Genomic DNA, 25,767 nt, shown 5'->3' with positions numbered 1-25,767 from the left:
TTTTTGATAATTAGAAAAATTCCAGCTTACAGTGTTCAGTGAAATTTTAAGTTGTTGCAAATCACATTAAAGCATCAATACATTAAAACAAAGTAAAATAAATCTGTATATTAAGCAATAACCATTTCCATTAAAAGAGCCTGGAAAAAAGAATCCTATCTGTATTCATGGAAATAAGACATTCCTCTTTTTTATGCAGAAGTTTTCTAACCAGGCCTGTCCTTTTTCTGCTGCCCATTTTCCCAGGTAAAAAGGAAGGTAGGCCCACATGGAGCAGCCTACCTGCACACAGAATCCTTGCTGAAGTGTCATCTGCAAGAAAACTGGGAGATGAGGTGCTGAACTGCATTATTGTTCCCTGACAATCTAAATATTCAGCACTCCTTGCAGAACACCACTTTTAAAGTAAGTGAGGGTTTACTCTCAAACATCTCAAGTCACGGCCCCTTTGGCACAGGGACTGGGGTCATGCAGGATTTAATCACTGCTTTAGATAAATGATTTCATATGTACTGGTGCAATATAAAATAAACAAAGATTATTCTATTAGTCACGATGAATACAATAAACACACTTTATTCCATCCATTGTGTCAACATTCTGAAGGCCAAATGTGGGAGTTTGGAGTCATTCTGAGCCCAAAATTTTTAATAGCGTCATAGAATGTCTTGGGTTGGAAGGAATCTTAAAGATCATCTTGTTCCCTCCTCCTGCCATGGGCAGGGACACCTTCCACTATCCCAATTTGCTCCAACCTGGCCTTGGACACTTCCAGGGATGGGGCAGCCACAGCTTCTCTGGGCAACCTGTGCCAGGGCCTCACTACCTCACAGGGAAGAATTTCTCCCCAGAAATCCTCTTTATTTACCACCAAGTTTAGCTCAAGTCAACTGATTATGGGTCTGTGAAACCTTTCCTTGTGGGAAAGCTGTGCTCCTGAAATGTTCCACGTTTCACTGATTTTCCTTTACCAGGAAGAAGAGCACCAAAATCAGACCATTCTACTGCCCCCAAACAGAGAAATTACTGTGGCTTAACCCTTACCTGACAGCAACGGATTCCAGGGACTTCTACTTGGATATGGAAAGCTGGATCCTTCAAGAAGGGCAAAGGAACGAAGGCAACATCAAAAAGAAGTTAGGTGTCAGAATGCCATTTTAAGGGGAGAATTTGAAAGCAGAAACCCATGAAAGCAAAGCTCTTCTGATGGCATGGTTTGAAGATGGAAAAGTGGACAGAACAAGCATTTGGAGGAGATGAGGAAGCAAACTCCACTTCCTCTTACTTCCTCCTGCTTTGCTGTCCCTGTCTGAGCATGAAATGAGGAAATGAGAGTGAGGAACTGGAAGGCTGGGAAAAGCATTAAATGGGATTAAGGCTGGCACAGGACTTGGAAGCCTGGAATATCTTAGTGATATACCTGGAACAAAGAAAGGCTGCTTTGAGTGACAAATGTGCAAGTCGGGGACCAACATCCACAGTGGGGGACAAGACACCAGCACCACCCCCTTCCCTGGAAGCGCAGCAGCACCAGCACAAAAACAGCTCACAAAGCACGTGCTGGAATTATTTCAAACTGAAATCACAACCTCAAAATTATTTCCCCCTGTTTCCTCTCTGTTATTCCTTGGCTGGGTTTTGAGAATTCGTATTTTACAACCCGAAACCAGCCCGAGTATTTTCTCTGCAATTTTCAGCACCAAATACTGCAAGAAGTTCACAAAATACTCATTGGACTGGTTTTAAATATTTAGGGCATTCTGTTATTGTAGCTATTAATCTCTCTCTGCTTTTTAAGCAGCTGCACAAATCAGTGCCTTGTTTACTACGCAGCCCTTACAATTTCACACGCTTTCAATCTTCTATCTCCTAAAACGTCAGGCTAAGCTGAGTTTGAAAGCATTCTTTTACAATATACTCTGCTGCAGTCCATGTCTGGACATCTGTAACTCCAAGGAATCTTGTTACAGCTGGGGAGGTTGGAAGAGTTCTGCTTTAGAAGACGGCTTTGTTCAGAGGCGTGATTCCGTATTTCAGGAAGCTCTTTTTAACCACGCTCCCACAGGACTCTCATATCGAACACCATTATCTAAAGTATTTATTATGCTTAAAACAGCCCTTAAATATTTTGTTTAGAATGGCCCATGAGTTTCAGGGTTTTGATGTTTTAGGGATCCAGTTACGATCTTGAACAAATGCGCTATAAATACGAGCCTAACCACAAGCAAACAAGGGCAACAGTTGTGCTTTAATTTTCTAGAAATCTGGTGCATCAAAGGGTATTTCTCCAATAAGCTGAAAAAGAAGGAAATATCTGCATAATCCAGGGACTGAAACAAGTGTACAATAAGATACTTAAATGCCCCTTAATAAATTAATAAAGGAAAAAATTGAAGAGGTTTTTCTAATAAGTGGATCATGGTGGGTTGAAGTGTTATTTCAATTATTACAGCATTTAATGTGTTTGGCTCTACCTCCATGAAACATTCCACATGTTGCACACAAGAATTGCCTCTCTCTGTGCCCCAAGGCTGCTAGAGCAGGATAGGATACTCCAGATTACCCCTCTGGGACATACTAAAGAGCAAGAAGGAGGAGTAAGAAGGAATCAGTGTTCTGAGCTGACAGGAGCGACAGAGAAATAAATTTAAAAAACCCTGCTCCTGATCGTTTCCAGGAAGCTCAAGCAGCAGGTACAACAACATGGCATTGAAATCCTGAGGGGGAGTCCCAAGGAAAGTAAGCTTGTGCTGGAAAATTGGCAACTGGCTTTTTCATTCAAATAACAGGTAGTCAAGGGGAAAAGAAGAGAAAAAGCAAATGTTGCCAATATTTTGGCATTTGTAGGAGTTCTCCAAAAAAAGCATCTCTAGGTTCTCTCCAGCTTTAACCTGAGAAAGAAATGCACATTAATGCTGCAAAGGAGCTGACACTTTTAATCTGCAGCCCACTCAGCCAAGGAACATCCACTTATACACCCTCATGCATTATTCACCAGGAAAATTGAAATAATCTGCCCGTGGTTAAGCAGCTCGGAAGCAAATGCAAATCAAGGGAAAGCAGCTGAGAACGAGGATCATTCACAACTCCTGACACTCCTCCACACGACTGGAGCCTCCCGTGGGAGCAGCCAAATCATTACAGCCCCAATCCCGGCGGCTGGCCCTGGGAATTGACCTCTTTCTGTCCTGGTGGCACAAGCACTGACCTGTGGCCATGCTTGGAGAAGGAACTCGCTCAGTTTTTATTCAAGTAGATTCTCACTCCTTGTCAATGAAGGTGGGTCCTTGGGCACACACCTGAGAAAGTCTGGTTCTTTATTACTATTATTATTATTATTATTGTTGTTGTTGTTGTTGTTGTTATTAGACTGTGATCATTCTAGCACTGGCTACAATCATCTTCTTTCTTTATCTGACTTGTGAAACTTTGGGCAGGCAAAATAAAGTTATACAGAACAAAGTCTCCAGTTTTTTAAGAGGAAAGAAGTTATTGCTGTCACCACCTTCATTTTCAATATTGAGATTTCATGGGAAATATCTCAGGCCATTATTTACAGCATTTTTTTTTTTATCTTTAGGAATATACATTAAGTTCAGAAAGACTAAATTCATTTTTTGCCTCCATCCCAGTCAGTTGTTTTGAAGTTATCCACCATTACTTCCAGGCTAATGTGAACAGGAGAGGGATGCATAATTCTTGCAAGTTTATACAAATTACCCTGGATAAATTCTCCATGAAATCTACATCAATCTTATGTTATGAAGAGTTTCTGTGTGCCTGAATTTATCATCACGGTGGTTGTAAACACTCAGGTGGTTGTAAGCTCCATGCATTAATGTTCTTTATCAGAATTTAATAGCTTTAACCCCTCTGGTTTTAAGGAAAACCATTACAGTTTTGTTCGTGTTTAGTTTTTCCCCACAGATTTTCCACAGCAAAATAACTTTCAATTCAGTGGAATTGGTTGGAATTGGCTACTCTAGACCTGATTTCAGGAAATTACAAAATGACAGAAGCAGAAAACATTCCTGTCATAACCATAAAACTATAAAGTGTAAAGTAATGAATAAAAAATCAGATAGGCCTCACTCTAGGTAGCAAAGAAATCCATTATGGTCGTATATTTTTGCAGTCCTTTCAGAAACATATTTGACTATCAGAAAGCCTAAGGAACAAAAATTCTAAGTGTCAGATATTCCAGGTAAAATGAGAGAAAAAAATGTTCCTACACGCAGAATTCGTGACGAAAAATTGCTCCAGTGAGAATTTGGCAACTTAATTGTATTTCCCTTCATGGATTTGGGGTGAAATTCCCTGTGTTGTAGTGACTTTGTAGCAACAGATACCACTCAGCCAAGGGAAACAGGAGCCCAGGACAGAGAGAACAGGGTTGGGCCCTTCCTTTATGGAAAGTAACCAAGACATTTTTAATGTCCATCTAATCCAGACCAAAACTCTACTGCCATGGGGCCTTCTGGAAGATTTCCACAGAGATCTCTACTCCTCCCCAGGAAGCCCAAGCCCAAGCACACCCCCAAAGAATGCTATCTCTAATTTGGTCCTTCAGTGGTGATGCTTTCACTACAGAGTTATAATAAATATTCCACAGACTGGAGGTATTTCCTTGCCAAAAATTACCCCTAAATTTCAGATCAACTGAAAGCTTAAAAAATCCTTTGCAATAAGCTATTTATGTCACTGGCACATTGTAAACACATCCTTAAAATTAAACTGATTGTTCATTTAGGTTGAATAATTAAAAATCTGCTGTTTCAACTGCTGACCCAGGATACAAAGCAGTGGCATCCTAGAAATAAAGGAGTTGAAACGTGTACCCAAGTATTTTGCAAATACTTCAGAACTCTCTTCACATTTAAACTAAAATGACCTTATTCTAAATTTTCTGCAGTAAAAGAGAAAGTCTTGACTATCAGTAGACAGAGATCTGACTTTGATTTCAACCTTCATTTGGGTCGGGGCTAATTCCACTGATATTTTTACATGGCTGCAGGGAAAACAAAAGGACACAAAAAGGTAGCCCTAATGGCTTTATTTTACACACATGTAAATCTTGACTCTGCATGTTCAGTTTGATGTAACTGAAAGATATCCAGCTCTGCAGAAAATATTCTTTATCTAATGAGAAAAGACTGATCTGGATTTGATCTGTTTAAGCCACCCATTCCCACCTTGCCACATCAGGAGTAGGCAACTCTAAAATGTTATTTAACACCAAACCAAAGCCATTGGAAAAGGACATCCAGCAGAGGTGGTTTGGTATTCTCAAAGCCAAATGTTAGGAGTGATAAAAAAAAAAAAAGAAAGAAAAAAACCATAGAAAAAACTTGCTAGAATTCTGAGACTTCTTTACCATGGTATGATACTTGCCTGACCTTCCCTTATTGCCTGGGAGCAATTCAACCAGAATGGGGAATTTAATCCTCCATAATGTGTATTTTAATGACTCATTGTTTTCCTATTTCTTTCTAGTTCCTGCAAAGCTTAATGGACTTGAGCATGATTATTAAAATGCTGCAAATGAGAAAAAAAATTTTAAAAAGTATCTAGCAAAAACAAAAAGTGGAGATGCAGTAAAGGACGTTCTAAAATTGGAGCCCGTTTTGTTAGGGATGGGAGCAAAGTGTCGGAGCCATATGCTGGTGTAACACAGGCAAACTGGATACAAAGCTTATGTCATTGCAGCTTGCTCCTTCAGAAAGAGCTATGGCAGAAAGATTCCCCAAATTTTACATTTCGATTTGCATGCAGCTCCAGGTCAGTACCAACATTTGGATATCAGAAGTCCATTAGAGTTCATCTTCCTGTGTCAAGAACATGCTGTTTCCAAATAATAAATATAAATAAATGGCTTTTAAGCAACTCCTTACTCCCAGCTTACTCCATTTTTTTTTCACTTTTTTTTCACAAAGCAGAAGAGAAGCAGATTTTTAAAATCTGCACAGTTGTCTTTCAGATGACATAGGACACAGCCCAGCAGCTGCAAGGAAAAAAAAAAAAGACTTTGTCTTTTTTCTCCTCCAACAGGAAACCCAAACACACCCTAAGATAAGGCCCTAGCCTAAATCCGCAATAATTTCAGTAGCTTTTATCCAGATTTACACTTCTTTAATGCAGAACACGATTTGTCACTTGCATAACAGAGTTTAGACACCAGAAAAACTCCCCCTGTCATTTGAACTTTCTCCCTCCTCAGCTGGCACAGTACGAACTGCAGCTGGTGATTCGGACACAGCCATGGGTGGACAAAACCACAAACTGCATTTGGATAATTCCACAGTGGGGGGGGGTTCAGAAACAAGAAAATAAAAGTAAAACAACAAACAAATCCCAGGTTCTGTTAAGTCTATCATCTGATCAAAAAGTTCTTCCCAAGCACTGTTCCCTCCAAATCTCTGGACACACCAAAAACTATGTTTAACTGCATAGAATTTCTGCCAGTACGTAACTTTGAAATGTACTTTGTAAGATAAGAGCCTGGACTCCACAGAAGGATGAGATGCAGTGTTAGCCCACAGGGATTTTGACTCATCTAGATCTCCCTCACTTTAAAGGAAGGAGAGAAAGCTCCACCAGCTTTGGAGGTAGAGTGGCTTCAAGCTTCAGTTTTCGTCAGGAAAGACGATGAAAGGGAAAACCTTCTCCATCCCACCATCATGAGAAAATGTATGTCCTCCCACCATGCACAGCCAAAGCAGCAATGAAAAAACCCCCACACAAAAAGGTGACAAAAAGGAAAACACAGTCCTGCGTTAAAAACCTAAAGCATGTCCCATAGTAGCAATCTAGCCAATGAAATTTGCTTTCATTTAGTTGAAATAAACAGTATCAGATTAGTTCCTATATTATTTTGTCTCTCTTGGCTAACTTCACACGTAAGAATGTTCCTCTATTGCTTATGAAGATGTCTGAAGAAACACTGTTATGCTAATGGATCAAAAGATCAAATATGTTCTGTCCTAAGTACAGAGTGGAAAGGAATAAAGTCACCAGACTCTTGGGATCACTTTTAGCTACTTTTAATTCCTAAACTCCAATCTAAACGTCACAGAACTTAAAAAATGTGGAAGTTCCTGGATCCAGTCAAAGAAGTGTTTGCAAAAGAAAAAGAGTTTTAGCTTTGGATCAGTCAAGCTCTGAAGAGGTGGCAAAGATTACCCTGCACAGGGCTGGAATTCAGCCTTGCTCTCTTTTAGGATGAGGGAATAATTGTCCTTATCCGAATAATCTTACCCTTTTTGTACAGAATTGCTTGAGGGAAACAAAAACCAACATATGCAGAAATCATTGCAACTTCTTCAGACACAAGAAATTGTTGTATCTTACAGGGGAACAGAAGCTGAATAACCCAGGCAAAAAACTGGGAGAGCCCAGAGGTGCAACACCACAGAGAGCTGGCACTGACAGAAGTGAAAGGAAAATGAGGAAAGGTGACAACAGAAGAAACAGGAAAGAAAACACAACTAAATGGGAAAGTGATCCAGAACAGGCAAGATGCAATCAGCTGAAAAAATGATAATATCTTTATTTGGGGTGAAATTAGAAGTTATTAGAAGTTAAATCCAATCCAGGATTTGAGGGCAAGGGGCTGAATAGCAGGCTCTGGGTGCTACAGCTGATCACAGATGTACTAACACTGCACTGATGGTGCATGGCTGGGGCAGACAAATGACCTCATTCCAAGAATTCCTCAAGCCACACCGATGCTGTCAGGCTACACCAACAACCTCCCTGCTTGGAGGCTTTTGGAGTTCCACACAGTCCAAAACTAAGCTTGGGGCTATGGTTTCCAGTCTGTGGCCTCCCAGGGGCTGCCTCTGAGCACATGTCAAAAACTTCTGGGATTGCCTTCAAATTTTGTCTTGGTTCCAGTTCAAGGAACTTTTTCTTGCCTTTCTGCCACACTGCAGGTCATTGCAAGTGGTTCTGTGCTGGTTTTTTGGGTTTCCAGCCCAGGAATATCAACTGCCACAGAGCAGGACCCCGGCGCTTGCCCCCACAGCCAGGTCAGTGCCAGAGTCCCTGTGTGGGCTGGGGGCTGCTCACAAAGGACCAGAGCATCTCCTTTCCTCCCTCCAAGATCCCTAACTCCTACTCATTTTTCAGACAAGGGGACCACAGGGTTTAAGCACAACCCCCCAGAGCAGATCAGGGAGAAAGAGGCACCAGGCTTCTCAGCATCTCACATTCTTCAAGTAACTTAATACTGAGTGCTAAATAAAATTGCCCTGGAATACCTGTGGATAAGGGGGGAAATTTCTGAGCCACCAGTACTTGAGAATCCTTTATTCAAAGGCATTTTTTATGGAATTATCTGGAAATAGTAAATTGACTGCTGAAATATAGCTAACAAAATGTACCATTCCACTTGTTATTTTATTTGTTTTTATATGCATCATTTCCTGCCTTTAATTTTAACTCCATGCCCTCTAAGAAATGCAATCTCACAGACAGATCCTCCCCTTTATTTTCCTGTAATAATAACATAGCAGTTTTCTCTAGCTATTTGCAATCTCTTCATTCCCTTCACAGCTTTTCCAAGCCATGGAATGAAGAATTATGTAAAAATAGGCCACAAGAAACCAGACACACTTGATCTGCACAGCAAAAATAGAGCTCTTTAGCACCTGGCATTCTCAAGAGTGTTAATGAAGCTGGCAAGATAAGCCAGGCTTTGACCCAAAATAAAAAGCTTAGCCCTCAAAAGAAGGATAAATCTCAACTAACATAAAAATTCTGTCTTTTGGTTTCTTGCAAGGTGTGACCCCAGACATCCGGACAAGTGCTACATGGACAAGCAGAGGGATTGGGCTTCCCATAGGTGGGAAATGCAGGAAGAGGACAAGCAATGCACATGAAAACATTAATTTTAGCCTGTTATAATCCCTGAGGGCAAATTACAAATACACCCTGCTGCCTGCAATCCCAGGAGTGCTCGTGGCTGAGGGGGAAGCCAAAAGAAAGGGACTCAAAGGACAAACGACCAAGCCTGCATTTGGGAGGCTTTTTTCAGGAGCAACAAATAAATTCTTCAGGATAAGTAACTGATTTGTGTTGAATTACAGATTTGATAAGGCACATTTAAAACTGAAAATGCATCGCAGAATTTATGTTAAATTTTTCTACCTTGGATGTTCCAAAGAGATGTAAGAGGCTGTTTCCCAAGCTGAAAATGCTATAATGCAAAAGATTATGCAGAGAAAATGGACGTTTATCAAGTAATGGGGTTTTTGGTAAGAGAATAATATGGGAGGAGGGACAGAATCTGAACTTCTGGAGTCAGCAGAAATATATAATTAAGAGAAACCAGCATTACCTCTACACATACACAGATAAAACAATCTTAATGCTGTAAATCTTCAATTCAATAAATCTTTCGTTGTTTTCATTCAGCATGGATTTCACCCAATTAGAGCCACTTGGCTGGATAACATTTACCCTGCAACTTTTTCTGAATCAAGGTGGTATCATAACTCTGCCTTTTACAAACGATTCTGAACAACTACTTCAGCAACACTGCCTAATAAATGGAAGAGAAAACAGGCTTTTGGCTTCAAAAGCCACAGATGAAATTATCAAGATGCATAGAATGGATAAGTGAAAAAAAAATCAAAGCAGAATGGAGATTTACTAAGGAAACAACCTTGTTGGACACCACAAGGCGTCCAGGCCATGCAGGACATCCAGCAATGAAATAAAACTGCAGAAATAAAAATCTCCAGCTTGTTTAACTAGAGAGGGAGTGACAGAGAAGGTTCAAGTAGTATCATTAGCTTTGGATTCCCTGGAATCTCTGTCCAAGAGCCCAAGGAGACCTGATTTAAATACTCAAAGTGTTTACTCTGAAAATGTCTTCCACGGTGTGACAAGACCTTGACTGCAAAAGCTGCATCTTACCCTGAACTCCACAGGAAAGACTCAGAGCCAGCCCAGGAGATTGAGCTATAAATGGAGTGACAGCACCAGTGTGAAACATTGTGAGCAGTGTGAAATACAGTGTGAAATATTACACTCATTACAAAGCTCTGCGCTTCAGAGCCTGTCCCTTTATCAAGCCTCATCTGTAATTTGACAACAAACAGGCCTCTGGGATGATACTATTTCCTTTTAAAGAGGCTGAATATTACCAGATCAATTTTCACAAAGTTCTGACAGTAGTACCTTGTTATTAAAATCAGAGTATTCATAAGGCACTAAAACAAATTTCTTCAGTGAAGCTTCAGTTCTTAAATTGTCAAACCATTGTATACTGAAGGGAAAACATAACATCAACTTCATTTCTATAAATAATGAAGTTTGACTGAAAACTGGTATGTTGAGCTGTTAAAAATTATGTCAATACAAATTCAGCACAGTAGAAAGAGGAGTTGCAAGGAAGGGAGTCAATGCAGTGTAATAAATCTGTTCAAAACAGAGAGTATCAGCAGTTACTGAATAGTCCTACTTAACCCTTTTCACATTTATTTGAGCCAATCTAAAAGTGAGATATTAGATTTGGAATCAGTAACCTCAGGCAAACACTGAGTTTTATATTCATAGGAAGATTTTTTTCTAAATACAAATATTTGTTTCATATGATTGGAAAACTAACAAAATTACAGCTGTATTTGGAAGGCTTTCCTCATCCAGATCCAATTGTTCCATGGATGTTTTTCCCTTCCCCAGATGGGAGTTATATTGAACCTAATTCTTTTCCATAAAGCAATGATGAAGATACACACTGGCACATAAAAATCCACATACTCACAAGTTACAAACCCAATCTTGTGCCATCAGTCTTAACTTTGGGGTCTGCTTTTAGCCTAATCACAGAAAGGAAATTATTGGGTGCATAAAGAGGTTTGTGATGAAGTGACCAGCGTAAGGACCTACATTACACTCAGAGTTTCATGGGGGTTTTATTTTTCCTTCTCTTCCTTTTTTTTTTTTTTTTTGAGGGGGTGGAGGTTGGGTTTCTTGGAGGGAGTTTTGGGGAGGGATTTTGGGGGGTTTTTGGTGAGGGGTTTCTCTGCTAGGTTTTTAAATTCATTTCTTCATTTACTTTGGGAAATACAGGAATTTTCTTCAGGAATAATTCATGACTACTCTTAACAATCTCTATTTTACCTTCCTATTCTGTTTTTTCTTTTTAATCTAGCATTTATTTCATGTGCTTTCATCTCTTTCTCCTGTGTTCTCACCATTGTAAATGGAAGGAATAGAGCCCTGGGAGCCTGCACACATCTCTTTCCCCACTTGTCCTACCTCTATTTTTGCCCTGGCTCCGCTGTTCTGCCGTTTGAAATCCCGCGTGGCATTTGACACAATCTTAGAGAGCTCTTGAGGCTCGTGTGGAAAAATGATTTAAAGAAAACACATTAACTTTTGAGGAATACCAGAGCTCTCTGGGAGACTCTTCAAACAGTTTTCTTTCTGTAGCATCCTTTAGTGGGCAGCCTGATATCTCAGGGCTGCATTGACACATCCCTTATCCCAGCAACCATTGGTCTTCTAATATCCTAATATTGATGTGGCCATCGAAACCCTCCTGTTTTGTTACACTGAGACCTAGATGTAGATAAAGATATAATCATGATTGAAATGCACAGATCACATACTTCCAATGGGCACAGCCTCTCAAAAAAGGCACAATTACAGCAAGTTTAGGGATACAGATTTTAGTGGAGCCTGAGAAAAGTTAGCCTCAGATAATGCTGATCAAACTGCAGTAGAAACAAACCTCACCATAAATGTGGTGGTTTCTTGTATTTGATTTAAACCTCAGAGGTTTTCCTTTCTGATATTTCAGCTCTGAGTCGCTCAGGAAGGAAAACGGGACACAGACACAGCACAGCTGAGGAGCCTCAGCCACACTCAGGGTCCACTTGCAGATGCCAAAGTGATTTTAGAAACAAAATATGTCTGTTTAAAGAAGGGGTGATCAACACCAAAACAACTAAAACAAAAGGATCGAGCCCCATCAGATCACAGGACCAGGACACAGCTTTCCAAATTCCATTTACAGTTTGCAGGTCTTTAACAAGACAAAATGTTTTTCCTGGTTATAACCCAGTTCAAACAGGAGTGAGTTAATATAAAAGCCATAATCTGCACCATGAGAAGGTCAGACAGCATGATCACATAAAGCCCTTCCAGTTTTGTGATCTATGACCTATAAAACCAAATCAGAGGTGACTGAACAAATTTCAGGTCACGGATAGACTCAAAAGTACTATTTTCTTTTTACATCCCCTCAGCCTAATTCAACTCTTTAACTAATTCTAGTAACTGCCCTTGTCTCCCAAAGACGTCCTGGTGTAGGACCAGGCACCACGCTGAAGCTGAAAGCAGACTCCTGAGGGATGGGTCATGTGCTGACCATTTCCAAGGGGAGCCACAGGGGCTCTGTGGATCCAGCTACCAGGCTGAACAACACTGGCACTTTCACACACAGGGAGTAACTGAAAATCATGACTGGAAGTTCCAGGATGACATATTGGTACAGAATTGCAGCATTTGAGGTGTTTGGGGTACTTGCACTGCCGTCTGCTCCCCACTTGACCCTTGGTCTGCATACTGAGCTCAATGGCATTACCCTTTTATGGATTCCACCAGAATTCTGAGGACACTGCAACCCACTAAATTATTTTTTGTAAAGCAAGAAATGAACCTTATTCATTTGATAACCTGTTTGATATACAAAAGTACATTCCATTTTTGTCCCTGTCAGAGCCACTGTCCTTGGCATCCTTGAATCACTTTTTCTACTTGTGTTTTATGGCTTTATTTCTCTTTTAAATTCCATGACTTGCACTTAGTTCTGTACATGGCCTCTGATTTTACTCCCCACTACAGTCCCTCAGTGGGGTTAAGACAGCGAAAGCTATTAAAAAACACCACCAAAGGCAAAAAAACTACTACTGCTGAAAGAAGCATGTCTTAGAGCAGCCAAACCCTTGAAAGGCTTGGGAAAGGTTTCTGACCCGACTCTGATGAAACAGCTCTGATGACAGGAATGTTGCCAAAAACAGCACAGTTCCAGCTGCTGGATACAATGGTACCTTCCCTGAAGGTGCAGAGAAGGTGAGAGCCATTTCTGCTGATGAGGAGCCAGTGGACTGGCAGCTGGCTGGAAGGCAGATCTGGGGGAGGTGGGAGCTGCAGGCCCTGCAAACGCTTCCAGCCATTTGGATCTGGGAGTAAAGACTGGAGCAAGGCTCAAACACAGAGCAAGTTCCCCTTCCTTTCCTCTGCCACCCTCCCAGGCATCTCCAGGGGATGTGCCAGCGTGACCTGCAGCCACTGCTCAGCCCAGAGTTCTGCCTGAGACCAAAACTAGCTCAAGGGCACTGGAAGCAGCCTGGGATCCCTCCAGTGGGTTATTTTTGGCTCAAGTGCCAGGCTCTTCTGGTTCAGTCTGTAAAATAAACTCTAGGAGGAGTAGCTGTGGCAGTTGTTGCCTACCTGGCAGGTGGCAAGGACACGCTGCAGGCTGGTTTACAAAACCAGGCCAGAGCATTCTGCAATCAGCTGTACTTAAATCAGCAGTTACACATGGCACCAGCTCCCTCCTCGTCTTCCTGCTCAGAATTTCAAGTGAGCCCCAGTAATGGCCACACTCCACAGAATTTGCATGCCTTAGCCTGCAGTCCCTGTTATGTGCAGAGAATACACCCAAGTTCAAAGGCCAAGAGCAACCAGATGTTGGAAATAAAGTTTAAACTTTGAAATAAAGCGAGTTACTGCACGATTTTGTACCAATGCACACACAGAAATAACTAACTTGTGATCAAAGGGAGAAGGAAAACCACTGCAAGTTTTTCAAGCTCTGCCCTACATTTCAATATGTAATTACATTAACACACAATTCCCAGTTTTCCAATTTGTTTGCTGCCACGTAGCAAGACTGAGCACAGGAAATTCTATTTCTTGCAACCCTTCAGAGGAAAACAGAGAAATAAGAGCAACAGATTTATTTCATACCAACCAGTATTTGTTTGCTTGTAACCCAGTCTAAACATCATTTATACAAAGGGGTCTTTTACTATGGACACGGGAAACAATTTTTAATTTAGCAGAGATATTTGAAAGAAACTGCAGAAGGAGCACAGGATTATGATATCCTACCACACAATATGCATTTAAAACGTGGGAAATTCGGATCTTGGTGGTTTTGCCATCCGGATTACACTGATATCATCCTTTTCCCACATTAAATGCTCACTCACATTTGAAACAGGTTAATGTTTCTCCAAAATGACAACTCCACAGGGCTACAATAGATGTTTCTGTCCCTTTTACTTCTATTAAATAACAAGTGATAAAAATAGAACAAGTCACTGCACGCCACTGACAGTTTTGTAGATTTTCCTTTTGCTTTGCTGCCTTTTCCTCTTTCTGCTGTTATCTGTCTCAATCTGATCTCCCCAGCTTGAGGAGTATTCTGCAGGCATTTGATTGATGAAAATCAAAATTACTGAACCGTTCCCCAAACCCAAATAAATAAGTAAACAAACAGAATATTCCTTGGGCTGGCCAGCATTTCATAGCAACACTTGCAGCTGAAAAACCAAGATTGCTGACCTCAATCACTCTTATCTAATTACAGAAAATGAGTTAGAAAAGCAATTCTACCACAAACCAGCTAATATCCTCGTGTTCTGAAATACCTGTTCTGCTCATTCTACAATAAAATACACGTTCCTTATGTTTACAGTCACAATGCCAGTTCGAAAACCCCACATTTTTACTCATACCTGAAAAAATGTTTAATTTCAAAGCAATTTCTCTATGTGGAATACGTCTACAGACTGTATTAGCAGATTTTCAAAACTATCAAAATAAAAACACCCATGTGAAAGCACACACAAACCATCACACACACACACACATCTCTCTGCATAATTATAGAGGAATACAGGAACTCTGACTTGAAGCCTAGCAACAGTATCCAAGTATTAGTTAGGCTGCTAATCAACTACCAAAAACTCGCACACCAGCTCAATGTGCTTCATTTTCCTAAAGCAAACGAAAAACCAGACAAAGGAATCCTATCCCTCCCAGCTCCAGAGCTGCTGAAGGACAAGATGCACGATAGAAAACAAACCTTGTTCACTTGAAGAGGAACAACCCATGTCATTTAGTCCATCTGAAAATTCATCCCATCACAAAGAACCAAGGCAAAAGAGAGATTTAAAAATAGGTTATCCAAGCCAAAGGATTATCAGCTTGCAACATACTTAATATCTGCATATCTGTATCTAATGAAAGCTTCAAAATTCTTACATATATGATTGGGTTTTGTACCTCCATCCTATAGGAGCCATAGTAAATTCTGTACAGCAAATGCTTCCTAAATCTGCTGTGCTCATTTACTCACAGACAGCTGCAGGCTGGATGAAAACAATCAGGGATTAACTTTTCTATTCATCACATCTTTTAATCCATTACTTTCTCTTAGTTTGCAATAAATAAACACATAAAGTTAAACAAATTATAAATGTGCTATGGCTAGTTAAAAAAAGTTTTCAAGGGAGATCATTATTATTGATTATTAATTATTTTTAATGGTGTGCGACTGCTGTACATCAGGGGTATCTGCAAGGTCTTCCTCAAAGCAGAAAAGAAGATGCAATAATAGTCACTGAGCTGGGATACACCTCTGGGTCCCAAAGAGTTCCAAAATAAGCAATAATTAAAATAAGCTACTTTGGTGCTGCTATTATTCCTCAAAAAACCTAATTTGGGGGCATGATGAACTGAAATAATCTGGGAACCACACTAAGCATTTCATACTGCTTGTAAAACAAGTTTCTAAGTACCTTATGGTAATAGGGTTTATTGCTTTATGAAAAATACTCCTGCAATTTGTTTCAAATAGGATTACTTTTTAAATGATATGGCAATTTTCATTCACCTTTCAACCATCTGCCAAGAAGACAAAAGGGATTCCCTCATAAAAGACATAAATACAATGAAATCTGGATTTTGCTTTTAATCCTTTATGGGTATCCTTTTTTCCTGTGCTTGGAATCCTTTATCTTTTCTGTTTGATTCAGTCTTACAGAACTGCATCATCCCAGTCTGGAGTAAGAACTTTCCTGCTAGTAACAGCCAGGTGGGTTTTACTGGACTAAAACCACAGGAATCCCTTGCAAGGCTTTTTCTTTATAGGTTTGATCACACTACTCCATGGGCCATTTTTCTCACCTTTTTTGGCTCTAAAATAAATATTGTTATATATTTTCTTCTTTTTCCAGAACAGCTGGAAGTCTTATGATTATTGCAAAGAAGCTTATTTTATATATGCCTAATTTTCACATCTGTCTGATGTGAGCGCTTTACAATTAAATTAAAACAAGAAGGAAGAAAAGTCTCGGTGGGACTTGGTCTGTAGGACAAAGATTTAGTGGCTCTGCTATAAATCAGAATTTTCTACTGCTAAAGGAGAGTCTAAAATAATTACAAAGTGCAAAGAGATTGGGATTATCCACTGAACTTAAAATAATACCAAGGTTTAATGAACTCGTTCGGTACCAAAATTCAGAATCTACCCAAAAATACACTGAGAAATGAGTGATGAAGTGTTTCTCAAGAGACTTGATAGTATGATTTGTCCTCATCTTCCTGAGGATGCTTCCCAAACTCTTCACTATTCCTTCCCCCTCTGCTGCCTCTAAGGAGGTACATTACTCAAATGATAGATGTTGGAATACATCCAAAACTACAGGAACACAGTGGATAACCAGACAAGCACGATAAGCAAAAGCCAGCTTGCTGAAGCTGAAATGCTGACATCACTCTGCACGTTCATCATCACAGCAGCTCTCAGGTTTTCTGCTCAGGATTTGGTTCTTTGATTTACTTTTTTTTTTTTTCCCCCCCACGGGGAGATGCTCCAAAAATGGACATTTCAACAACTTCATTTTTCATAAGTAATAAAACTTAAAGGACAAATGTCCAGCTAAATTAAATTAGGTGGGAGGAAGTAACATAATGTAATGTTTACTCTTTAAGACAAATCTACTAATTTAAACAGTCATGCTCAATCCACCACCATCTTGCAAAAATTGCAAGTGAATCATGGGAGTACCAATATTTCTATTTTTCAGTGGCAAAAGTGAAGGCGTCAGAAAAATTTGGAGAATCTTCCCATAGAAAGTATTTTCTAAGCATTTTTCTAGAAATCACCAAATCCTACAAGCAGCAAAAAAAAAGCATTACCTATAAATAAATATCAACAACAATAAGATGCCCGACCTAATAAGAATAATGGGTTCATTTTTAGTTCATGTTTTACAGATTATTAATAAATAGAGAAGGGTGAAGAATTCTTACATGGAAAGGAACTACCCCATTATCCCAGGAAAAAACCCTTCCAAACTCCCTCTGAACTTTTATGCAGAAGTTATGACTTTGGTGCATTTTGTCCTCAGTTTTCTCAGTGCACACTTCAAGAGCTGAAAGTGCTACAAGAACTCACATTACCACAGAGCTTTCAACTATATCCCTGCAGATCATATGCAACCAGGAAGGGAAAGGGAAAGCAGTCCTTAATGCACATCCTTAGTTTTATATTTCATGTGAGCTGGCCTAATTTCCCATAGAAATGAAATGCTATCAAGTCAGAGAGTTGCCTCACTGAGTTAAATCGACTACACAGAGCCTCCTGCTGCAAAAGGAATGCCTCTTTCTGTTCAGCTTCAGGATGTTTCAGCAGGACTTTAATTAACCTGAATTAAAGCATTTTAATTCATTTTTGTTAAACTGTATTAGGCATCACTTGTATCAAACGGGCTTTTATTTTAATAGCAAATCTCTCTACATAAAAAGATCTTGAAAATGCCTTCAGGTTGTTGGTTTTTTTTTCAGGGGTCCTTAAGGCCTGTCACTACCCTTAATCCCACCAAACTCAGTGAGAGGGAATGCTTTCATGAGTATGGGGAGTTGGCTTCTGCCATATATTCACTGAATTATAGAGAACCATCTTTCTCCATTTTCATCTTCTGATCAATTCTTTGAGAGATGCTTTAGGCGAGGCCAAAACAACCTGCAAGAGCCAATGTGGCTATTCCAGGTCAGTGGATGTGTATTTAGTCTATTACAAACTGACTGATTTATACTTAGAAAGCACCTACCACTTATCACACTTTCCTTTTCAGAGTGTATTTTTGAAAACAGTTCAGCTTTTTCCCCATCTTCATTTTTTTAGAGGAGTTACTTTTCAAACCTCCCTGAAATGTCACCAGCCCTGTAGCTGTATCTCACACAGAATCAGTTTTAACATCTTTGCAAAATCTTGGCACAAACAAGCAAAACTTATTTTCAGAGTCTGTAAATATTTTGCTTACCAATATCAGCGTCCCTGTGATTCTTGATATATTCAGCAAGCTCAAAGTTTCCCGCTATTATAGCCACCTAAAGGATTGTAAAATAGGTACAATTAATATATTGTCATCACTTGCCAAGGAGGAAGATATGTTACATTACTGACAAACACCAGGCCAACATATTTTCATTTCACAAAGTGGAGTAACTCTGTTCCTTTCATTCTGCAGTACATATCTGAAACACCAGCGCGAAATGATCTCTCAATCTGTTTGTAAGAGCTCTGCCAGTCCCCCAGCTGCCCATTTCCCAGGAATGCTGTGATGGTGGGAATCTCAGGAGGCTGCTGGAAGAGCTGCAGCTTTTCATGTGGTGGCAGTCCAAGGCAGCAGTGAACATTAAGCACAGCATCCCCAAAGCTCTGGGAGCTCTATGGGTGCGTGGGGAAAGCTGCAGGAGAGACACACTGAAGATATTATCTCCCTTTAATTGCTCCTGCCTCACTGCTTACCTGAGCAATAAAAACAGGAGCTGAAATGCAAAGTACAGGAGAGAACCAGGACCAAGAACTACCAGCATTCAGGTACCACTAAGGCACCAAAAAACAGATGGAAAGAGAGAGACTGGTAAAGATTATGCACATATAGAGAGTTTAAAATGTCTAGATAAATTGAGTTCTAAAATAAAAATGTTGGTTTTCATGTATTTCTTGGTTGTTGAACACCAGTGTGTTCAACACATCTGCATTCTCACCTAAATGGACTTAAAAAGAAAAACATCGCCTCCGGCTGTGAGGGAAGCAATTCAGTTATGATAATATTTCTGATGCCTCCCTTTTTCTTCTTCTCTTTTTGCCCTGAATATAAAGGAATTGTCCTTTCTGGCCCCATTTTGCACCTCTGACAGATCCTGTTCTCTAACAGCACTGTGGTTTTCCTGATGTACATACGAGGCATAAGCTGGGCTCACTTTTCTCATAGAAACTTCTGCATCTACAGGGTGCAGGTTACAAAAAAACCAAAATTTTAAAATCTTCCTTTAGGACTCTCTTGGATATGGGACTACTGCCAGACATGAGAAATAATTGAAAACTCAAGGAAGTTTCTGAGCTGATGACCAAGAAAAATTATTTGCTGGTTTGTGCCTCTCCACATATGAAGAATGATGTAAAGGAAGACTTAAATGCTGAAATGGTCTTGGGGAGTGTATAAAGTACAGTTAATGTCAGTAATATCTTTGAATGTAACAAGCATAAGAGGTTACTTCTGCACTCAGCACAAGAAATTGAATGGACAATTTCATTTATCAATGACCAAATCAAACTAATACAGAAATCCCTGACACTGAAGACTTTACACACAAGCTTGTGGCTGCCCTCCCAGCAGTGTCCAAGGCCAGGTTGGACAGGGCTTAGAGTACCTGGGATAGGGGAAGGTGTCCCTGCCCGTGGCAGGGGGTGGCACTGGGTGATTTGAAGGTCCCTCCCAACCCACACCATTCTGGGATTCTGTGATCGGGGAGGCTGGACACAGGCAGGGTGGGGCACTGACACCTCATCACCATCTGGGACCACCCACCAGAAAATTACTCTTTTAACCACTAGTAAGCCAACATTTATTCCAGGAAGCCCTCCAGAGAGAAACAGCTTCTCGGCATGGATAACACCTAGAGCCTGGCCCCCAGCCTCCTCTGTGCAGCCCTGAAGCACAACTTATGGCTCTCCCTGGCAAACAGCACTAGGGAAGTAACAGCAGAGCTGCACAAATCCTCTCTCCTTAACTTCCAATTCTGCAGCCTGGCTGGCTCCAGGTTCATAACAGCAACATTTGTGTGCAGCTCTGAGGTTTTCTCTACTTTGTAAGCAAGTGATAATACTTCTCTCTGATATTACCCCTAATCAGCAGTAAAATTCCAGCGGGGGGGGGGGATTCAGCAGTGACAGGCAGCTTGCTAGACAGCAGCCATGGTGCTCAAATGAAAGAATTTTTGATACCGAGCAGATTTTAAACCTCAACTATAGACATGCTCTTTGAGTGATAAACACACTTTATTACTTGGGAAAAAAAAAAAAAAGATATTTCCAGATAACTAAGAGGCAGCTTGACAGGGAATTGTTCCTGTATTTGCTTCTGAAGCAAGCAGTAGATTCAGCAAGCTCAAGGAACCATTTTTCTCCATTTAATTCACTTCAATGCGCTAAAAACAGCATGTAAAATCCTTACAGCAAAATGAAGGAAGTATATGCTAAGATCTAAAGAAAGCAAGGAAAAGTTAAAAAGTACAAATATTTCTTGGCATAACATCAATGCACTTCACTTGAATTTGATGGGTAAAATGTGTGGGAGAAAGTGAAGTCAGAGCAAAATGGGAAAGACACAAAATTATACTCATTCAATTTGTACAGTTGCAAACCACAAAGCACGGCAACCTCAGCCCCTTTTCCATCCAAATGTATCTTAAACAAAAGTTATAGCAAGTTCACATGAAAATATAAATGTGAATGCATTAGGACAAGTGAATGGTCTTCACGAGATCCAGAGCTTGAACCAAATGGAGGTGATGTAAAGTCTCTCCTTGATCAAGTACCTAAATCAGAGACTAACTGAAATTCTATATTTATACTAAATTTCTTTGTACTTTAGAAAAAATAGTAATGTAGTGCCTTGGCAGAAAACTAGAGTTTGATTCTCTCAATGCTTCATCATTTACATGGTTTTAAATAGCCATAGTTTGCTTTTCAGGATGTTCCATAGACAAGTGCTAGATTTAAAATTAAGAGGTTATGGCAGGAAAGAAGGCTTTGTTTGAGGTTTCTTTTGATCACAAGACATCTCCTCTTGGCAGTGCAAAAGTAGCACAGCCAGCAAAACTACAGTGAAAGTTTGCTTCCAATTCCAGTAGGAACTGGATTCCAGTCATCAATCCGCATCACGTGCGTGTTTACAGACATGAAATATCGCCATGAAAGGCTGGAGGTAGCACTTTACAACTAGAGGCTATCTACTGCCTCTGTTATGCTGAAGCTTCAAAAATTGCAGCTTTTCTAAAGCTGCATATGCAGCAGTCTTGCCATAATTCAAGTTCTTTCATTCCTGCAGCAAACGTCCTTTCATGTCGTCCTTTTGACATTTATCTTACATCAAAAGTCTGCGTGTCCTCAGCCACATTATTGTGCAAACCTGATAAAACCTGGTTCTGCATCTTGTACGAAATAAAAACATCGCTCACACACAATTTCCACTGAAACCTGCTTTGTGTTTTGCCCTGTTTTTACAGGGTGTCTTTGCTTTGAATCAGAAAGGGTTCACCTGCAGGGTCCCAGCACAGTGTCAATCAAAGCCCAGCAGAAAAGCCTGACTCAGTAATTCAGTGCTTTTAAACCCAAACCAGGATCTTTGTCTGCTGCAGACATTTGGTTGGGAGCCCTGCCACATTCTACTGCACTGAGAGTAGAAATTATCTTGTTGGGGTTTTTTTAATCAGCACTAGAGGCAATTTTATATGAATGACAGTAACCAAAGTGAATCACTTATCAGCTCCCTCCCAAGCTTAATTGACCCCACAAAGGCTGTTAACGTGGGCACCTAATTATTACCAAATTACCTTTGACAACACACATGTCTGGCCTGGGTAAGTCTGCCACAGAGAAGTGAGCAGAGAGTAAAGCTAAGCAGGAAGATGGATCTTGGTAGGAGGCAACTGATATAAAATAAAAAGAGAGGATAACACCATGCAGCTGGACAGCGGTACCACCTCCTATTCCCACAACGAGCTGTCTCCAGCGTGACAAAACTTAATAGAGTGCCCGAAACAGGTCACAGCCAGGACACCCTGAAGCACAAAGCCACGGGGTGAACAACTCACTGGAGCAGAGCCAGAAGCTGGCTGTCACTCAGGGTGTGCAACAGGGAGCGTGACCAGCAAGTCTGTGTTTACACAGATATTTCCTCTGCCTCGGGAGAAGCAGAGCTGTCACAGTCACCCCAGTGTCTCACTCGCTGTCTCACAGGCAGATGTTTCTTTCAAACGATGCCACTGGTTCCAGGGCCTCTCTGTTTGCCATGGCAGGCAATGCCAGATGCTCTGCTGCCAAGCCAAGGGAAGAAGGGAAGGAGTTTAGTCGACACTTGGTGAGTTGCTACGGGTGGTAACCAAGGGACAGCTCAGCCGAGTGGAAACCTGAATGAATGAAGCAGCTGCAGGCAGGGACTGGGAGGGAGCAGGCAGGAGGTGAGAGCATCCCAGCACTCCTACTCAACACTGGCACCTTCACAAGTGGGTCTCTTTCTCCTGACAGATCATTCTCACCCCTGGCTTTCTGATATTCGCAGTCAGAAACGCTCCCTCTGGATAAAGGCACTGGTTAAGTTGTCTTTCAGGAGTCAATTCAGAAATTAAATATTTGAGGCATCAGGTTAGTTCTGCTTTTCCTGAATCTTGTTCCCCTAAGATACTTAGTTTAAATAATGGCAAATAAAAGTACTTTGTGTAAACAGTGAAACTGGCCAGATGTCCTGTTACAGGTTTTGGTGTGACAGACTTTCACAATGTTTTCAGACTCTGCATCGGACAGAAGTAGCACTGACTCACCACTACCTCTCTGTTTAGCCCCATAAATGCAGTTCTAAAGGTATCAATTTACTTACCTTCAAGTATTTACATTTTTTTTGATGGAGATTAATGCAGTGTTTTTTTCCTTTCAGGAAACTGGAATTTGTATATACACTTTACCTGGCACTAACCTTTCACAATTGATTTTTCTCTGCTTTTGAAATGTATCACAGGTAGAGATTCTATTAAATTAGAGAAGGATTTTGTCGCCTGTTAACAAATACAGTTTTAGAGCTTTATGGGCTAGTCCCTGAAAGGCAAACACCCAGACTAAATTACATGACTACTCTTGGAAACAAAGTGCTTCACCCAAGGAGAAAAAACAGAAAAAAGACAGAAACTGAAGCTGTTTCCTCTTAAATCAAGGCAATGAACACTTTGACAAACTTTCTGTGAGGGACTAAAGAGAGCCCATCAGTCCATTTATGTTCCACTCAGTCCAGGCTTCTGCATTTCTGCTGCACATGCTTACATTTGAGAGACCCAAAGCTTTGAGGTGCAGAGCCTTTGGAGGGAGCAGAGGAGCTGCAGGGCTGTAGCTGCCATTCATAGTGAGCACATAAAACATCACCACTCCCCACCCGCTTTTTCTCCCCCTGCTCTTCTCTTCCAGACAATTTCCCTTTCCTGAGGAAAGTGCATTTCATTATTCTTTCCTTTCAGGCTGACGTTTCACCTTCCCCTTGTCTCTGCCAGCCAGCAGTGCTCACTGAACGATGGCTTTTCCAGAAAGCTTGGACTGGCAGTAAATTCAGGTGTGGTGCTCTACGTTAAAGGAGGTAACGCCAGCCCAGCACAAAGTGTGAATTACGTCAGTGCAAATGCAGGTGGACAGACAGGACACTCCGAGGTAAATCTTCCCTAGAGGTTCCCATCTTCAGTGGGAACTACAAGAAAGAGGTCACACAACCCTGTGAATGAGACTGTAACCATCGGACTCCAGAAACTGCCTTCCACTTAAACCAATGACTCACAAAATCATTAATTATTTCTCATTCCACCGAGGACTATATTATTTTAACAATGAAAAAAACTCACTCAAGCAGTCACAGCCATCACACAACAGGATTCACTATCAGCTGAGGCACATGAGAAATTAACACAAGGGAATTTAGAAGGAAGGGTTGGGATCACTTCCTTAATTAAAAGATTTCCAGAAACGCTCTTCCATGTATCATAATTAGGATGTGTTTGTTTAGTATTAAAAATATGCAACCACATTCCAATAACCACAGTTTTTGGAGATTGACACCTCTTTAATTTGATACAAAAATCTAATGGTGTTTACTGTGGGGCAATGAAAATGTAACACAGCTAAACTTCGACGTATTTATTTTCTACTGTGTCCTCTGGAAAGAAAGGCTCTCCCTACAAAACAAAGAGGTACTTGGCATCTAAAGCCACTTCAGATTTAGTCCCAGCACACCATCAAGCCCACAGCAGTCATCCACAAGGACATCAGGAAGTTAAATTTAGGTTGTTAAGTGCCAAGACCCTGTTCCCATGTGTGCCCGTGTAGGACACAGCAGCAGGAGGCTCCATCCCTGATAAATGGTGACACAAAATCACCCAGCACGCTCAGCAGACTCAAACAAATCCCATCCTAAATGGATCTGCATTAGCTGCTCTCATGTAGCGTGTGGATTTTATAACTCTCCTCAGTGGGACAGATGGAGTTCAGTTTGGAAAAGCAGGAAGCAGTCTGTGTTCCGAATTTCTTTTCCATAGGTGTGGGATGGAAATGTATCGATCACCCGCTGTTGGCTCCTTATGCAATTCCAGTGAGCTCACACTTGCAGGGACTTTTGTTGATGCAAAGAGCACCAGAACATACCTGGAACTTGGCTTCCTTAGGAAATGCATTCTCTTGTAATGCCTGAGCAAAACGAGATGAGGTGGCAAACATTGCTCTGAGCTCAAAGCACAACACAGACCTCAGGTGTTTTCCAACAGAATTCCAAATGGGTCTTTCTCTGAACCAGCTGGAAAATCCTGCACAATTACCACAGCCATATAATCTAGCACAGAACTGCTGGACAATCATGAATTCCCTGTTTCACTTTGCAAAAATCAAAGGGCAAAGTTTCACCCCAGGTTTTGTAGTTGCACGGATTGCAGTTGATTTTTGACTTTGAGGCTACGACACTGCAAAATAAATGTAGCGGAAGCTTCTTGGTTCACCTCATTAGAAAATAAAACCAAATGCTTGATTAATATTCTATTAATATCACTAATTCCCTGTCTTTATCTACCAGCGCTGCTGAATACATAGAATATGGATGACATAAAACATGACCTCAAGGAGATACATATGCTGGCATTGTGGAGACACACATTTACACTCCAAAAGTTCGTTAAAAAATAATCAGTGCTGAAGTTGCGACGTAATGCATCTAATTAGAAATATGTCAGAAGCAAATCACTACTTTAAGAAGTTTATAGTTGTGCAATATTTTGTACATTTTAAAAAGCAATCATGTTTTTGTTGAAAATATATCAGAACTGACAGGTTTTATTTTATAAAATAAAATTAATTTTATCCATTTTGAGTTTTCTTTTAGGTATAACATTTTCAAGTTTTGGCAAAACTCACTGAAATAAGGTAAGATAGAATAAAGAAAAGCAGTAAAATTGAATTTATTGTCTTTAAATAATAGCCAGCAAAGGTTTATATTAATTGCAGAAATAACCCACGTTCTCTACCAGGACAATAAAATGCTGACAATTTCCCTAAATTACTTTATAGGAATGTTATGAAGAAATACAAGTAAAAAAACCATACTCAGCATTTTCCTGCGTGCTTCTTTCCCAGACAGAAGAGAACTCTTA

The 25,767-nt window shown here is 40.5% G+C and overlaps 1 protein-coding gene across 1 annotated transcript in view; it reads right to left on the bottom strand.

Moving 5' to 3' along the window:
* The window catches only part of SHANK2 (SH3 and multiple ankyrin repeat domains 2), a 266,104-nt gene that overhangs the window by 192,174 nt on the left and 48,163 nt on the right, over window positions 1-25,767 (bottom strand). Inside the window, exon 11 of the mRNA XM_069016388.1 lies at window positions 18,351-18,417. Coding sequence (XP_068872489.1) covers window positions 18,351-18,417 — 67 coding nt within the window. The remainder of the gene's footprint in view (window positions 1-18,350; window positions 18,418-25,767) is intronic.

This window comes from Aphelocoma coerulescens, chromosome 5 (genome assembly GCF_041296385.1).
Source record: "Aphelocoma coerulescens isolate FSJ_1873_10779 chromosome 5, UR_Acoe_1.0, whole genome shotgun sequence".
Lineage (NCBI taxonomy): Eukaryota > Metazoa > Chordata > Aves > Passeriformes > Corvidae > Aphelocoma > Aphelocoma coerulescens.
Note: the sequence above shows the minus strand (reverse complement) of the source record. Positions and strands in the feature narration are given on the sequence as shown.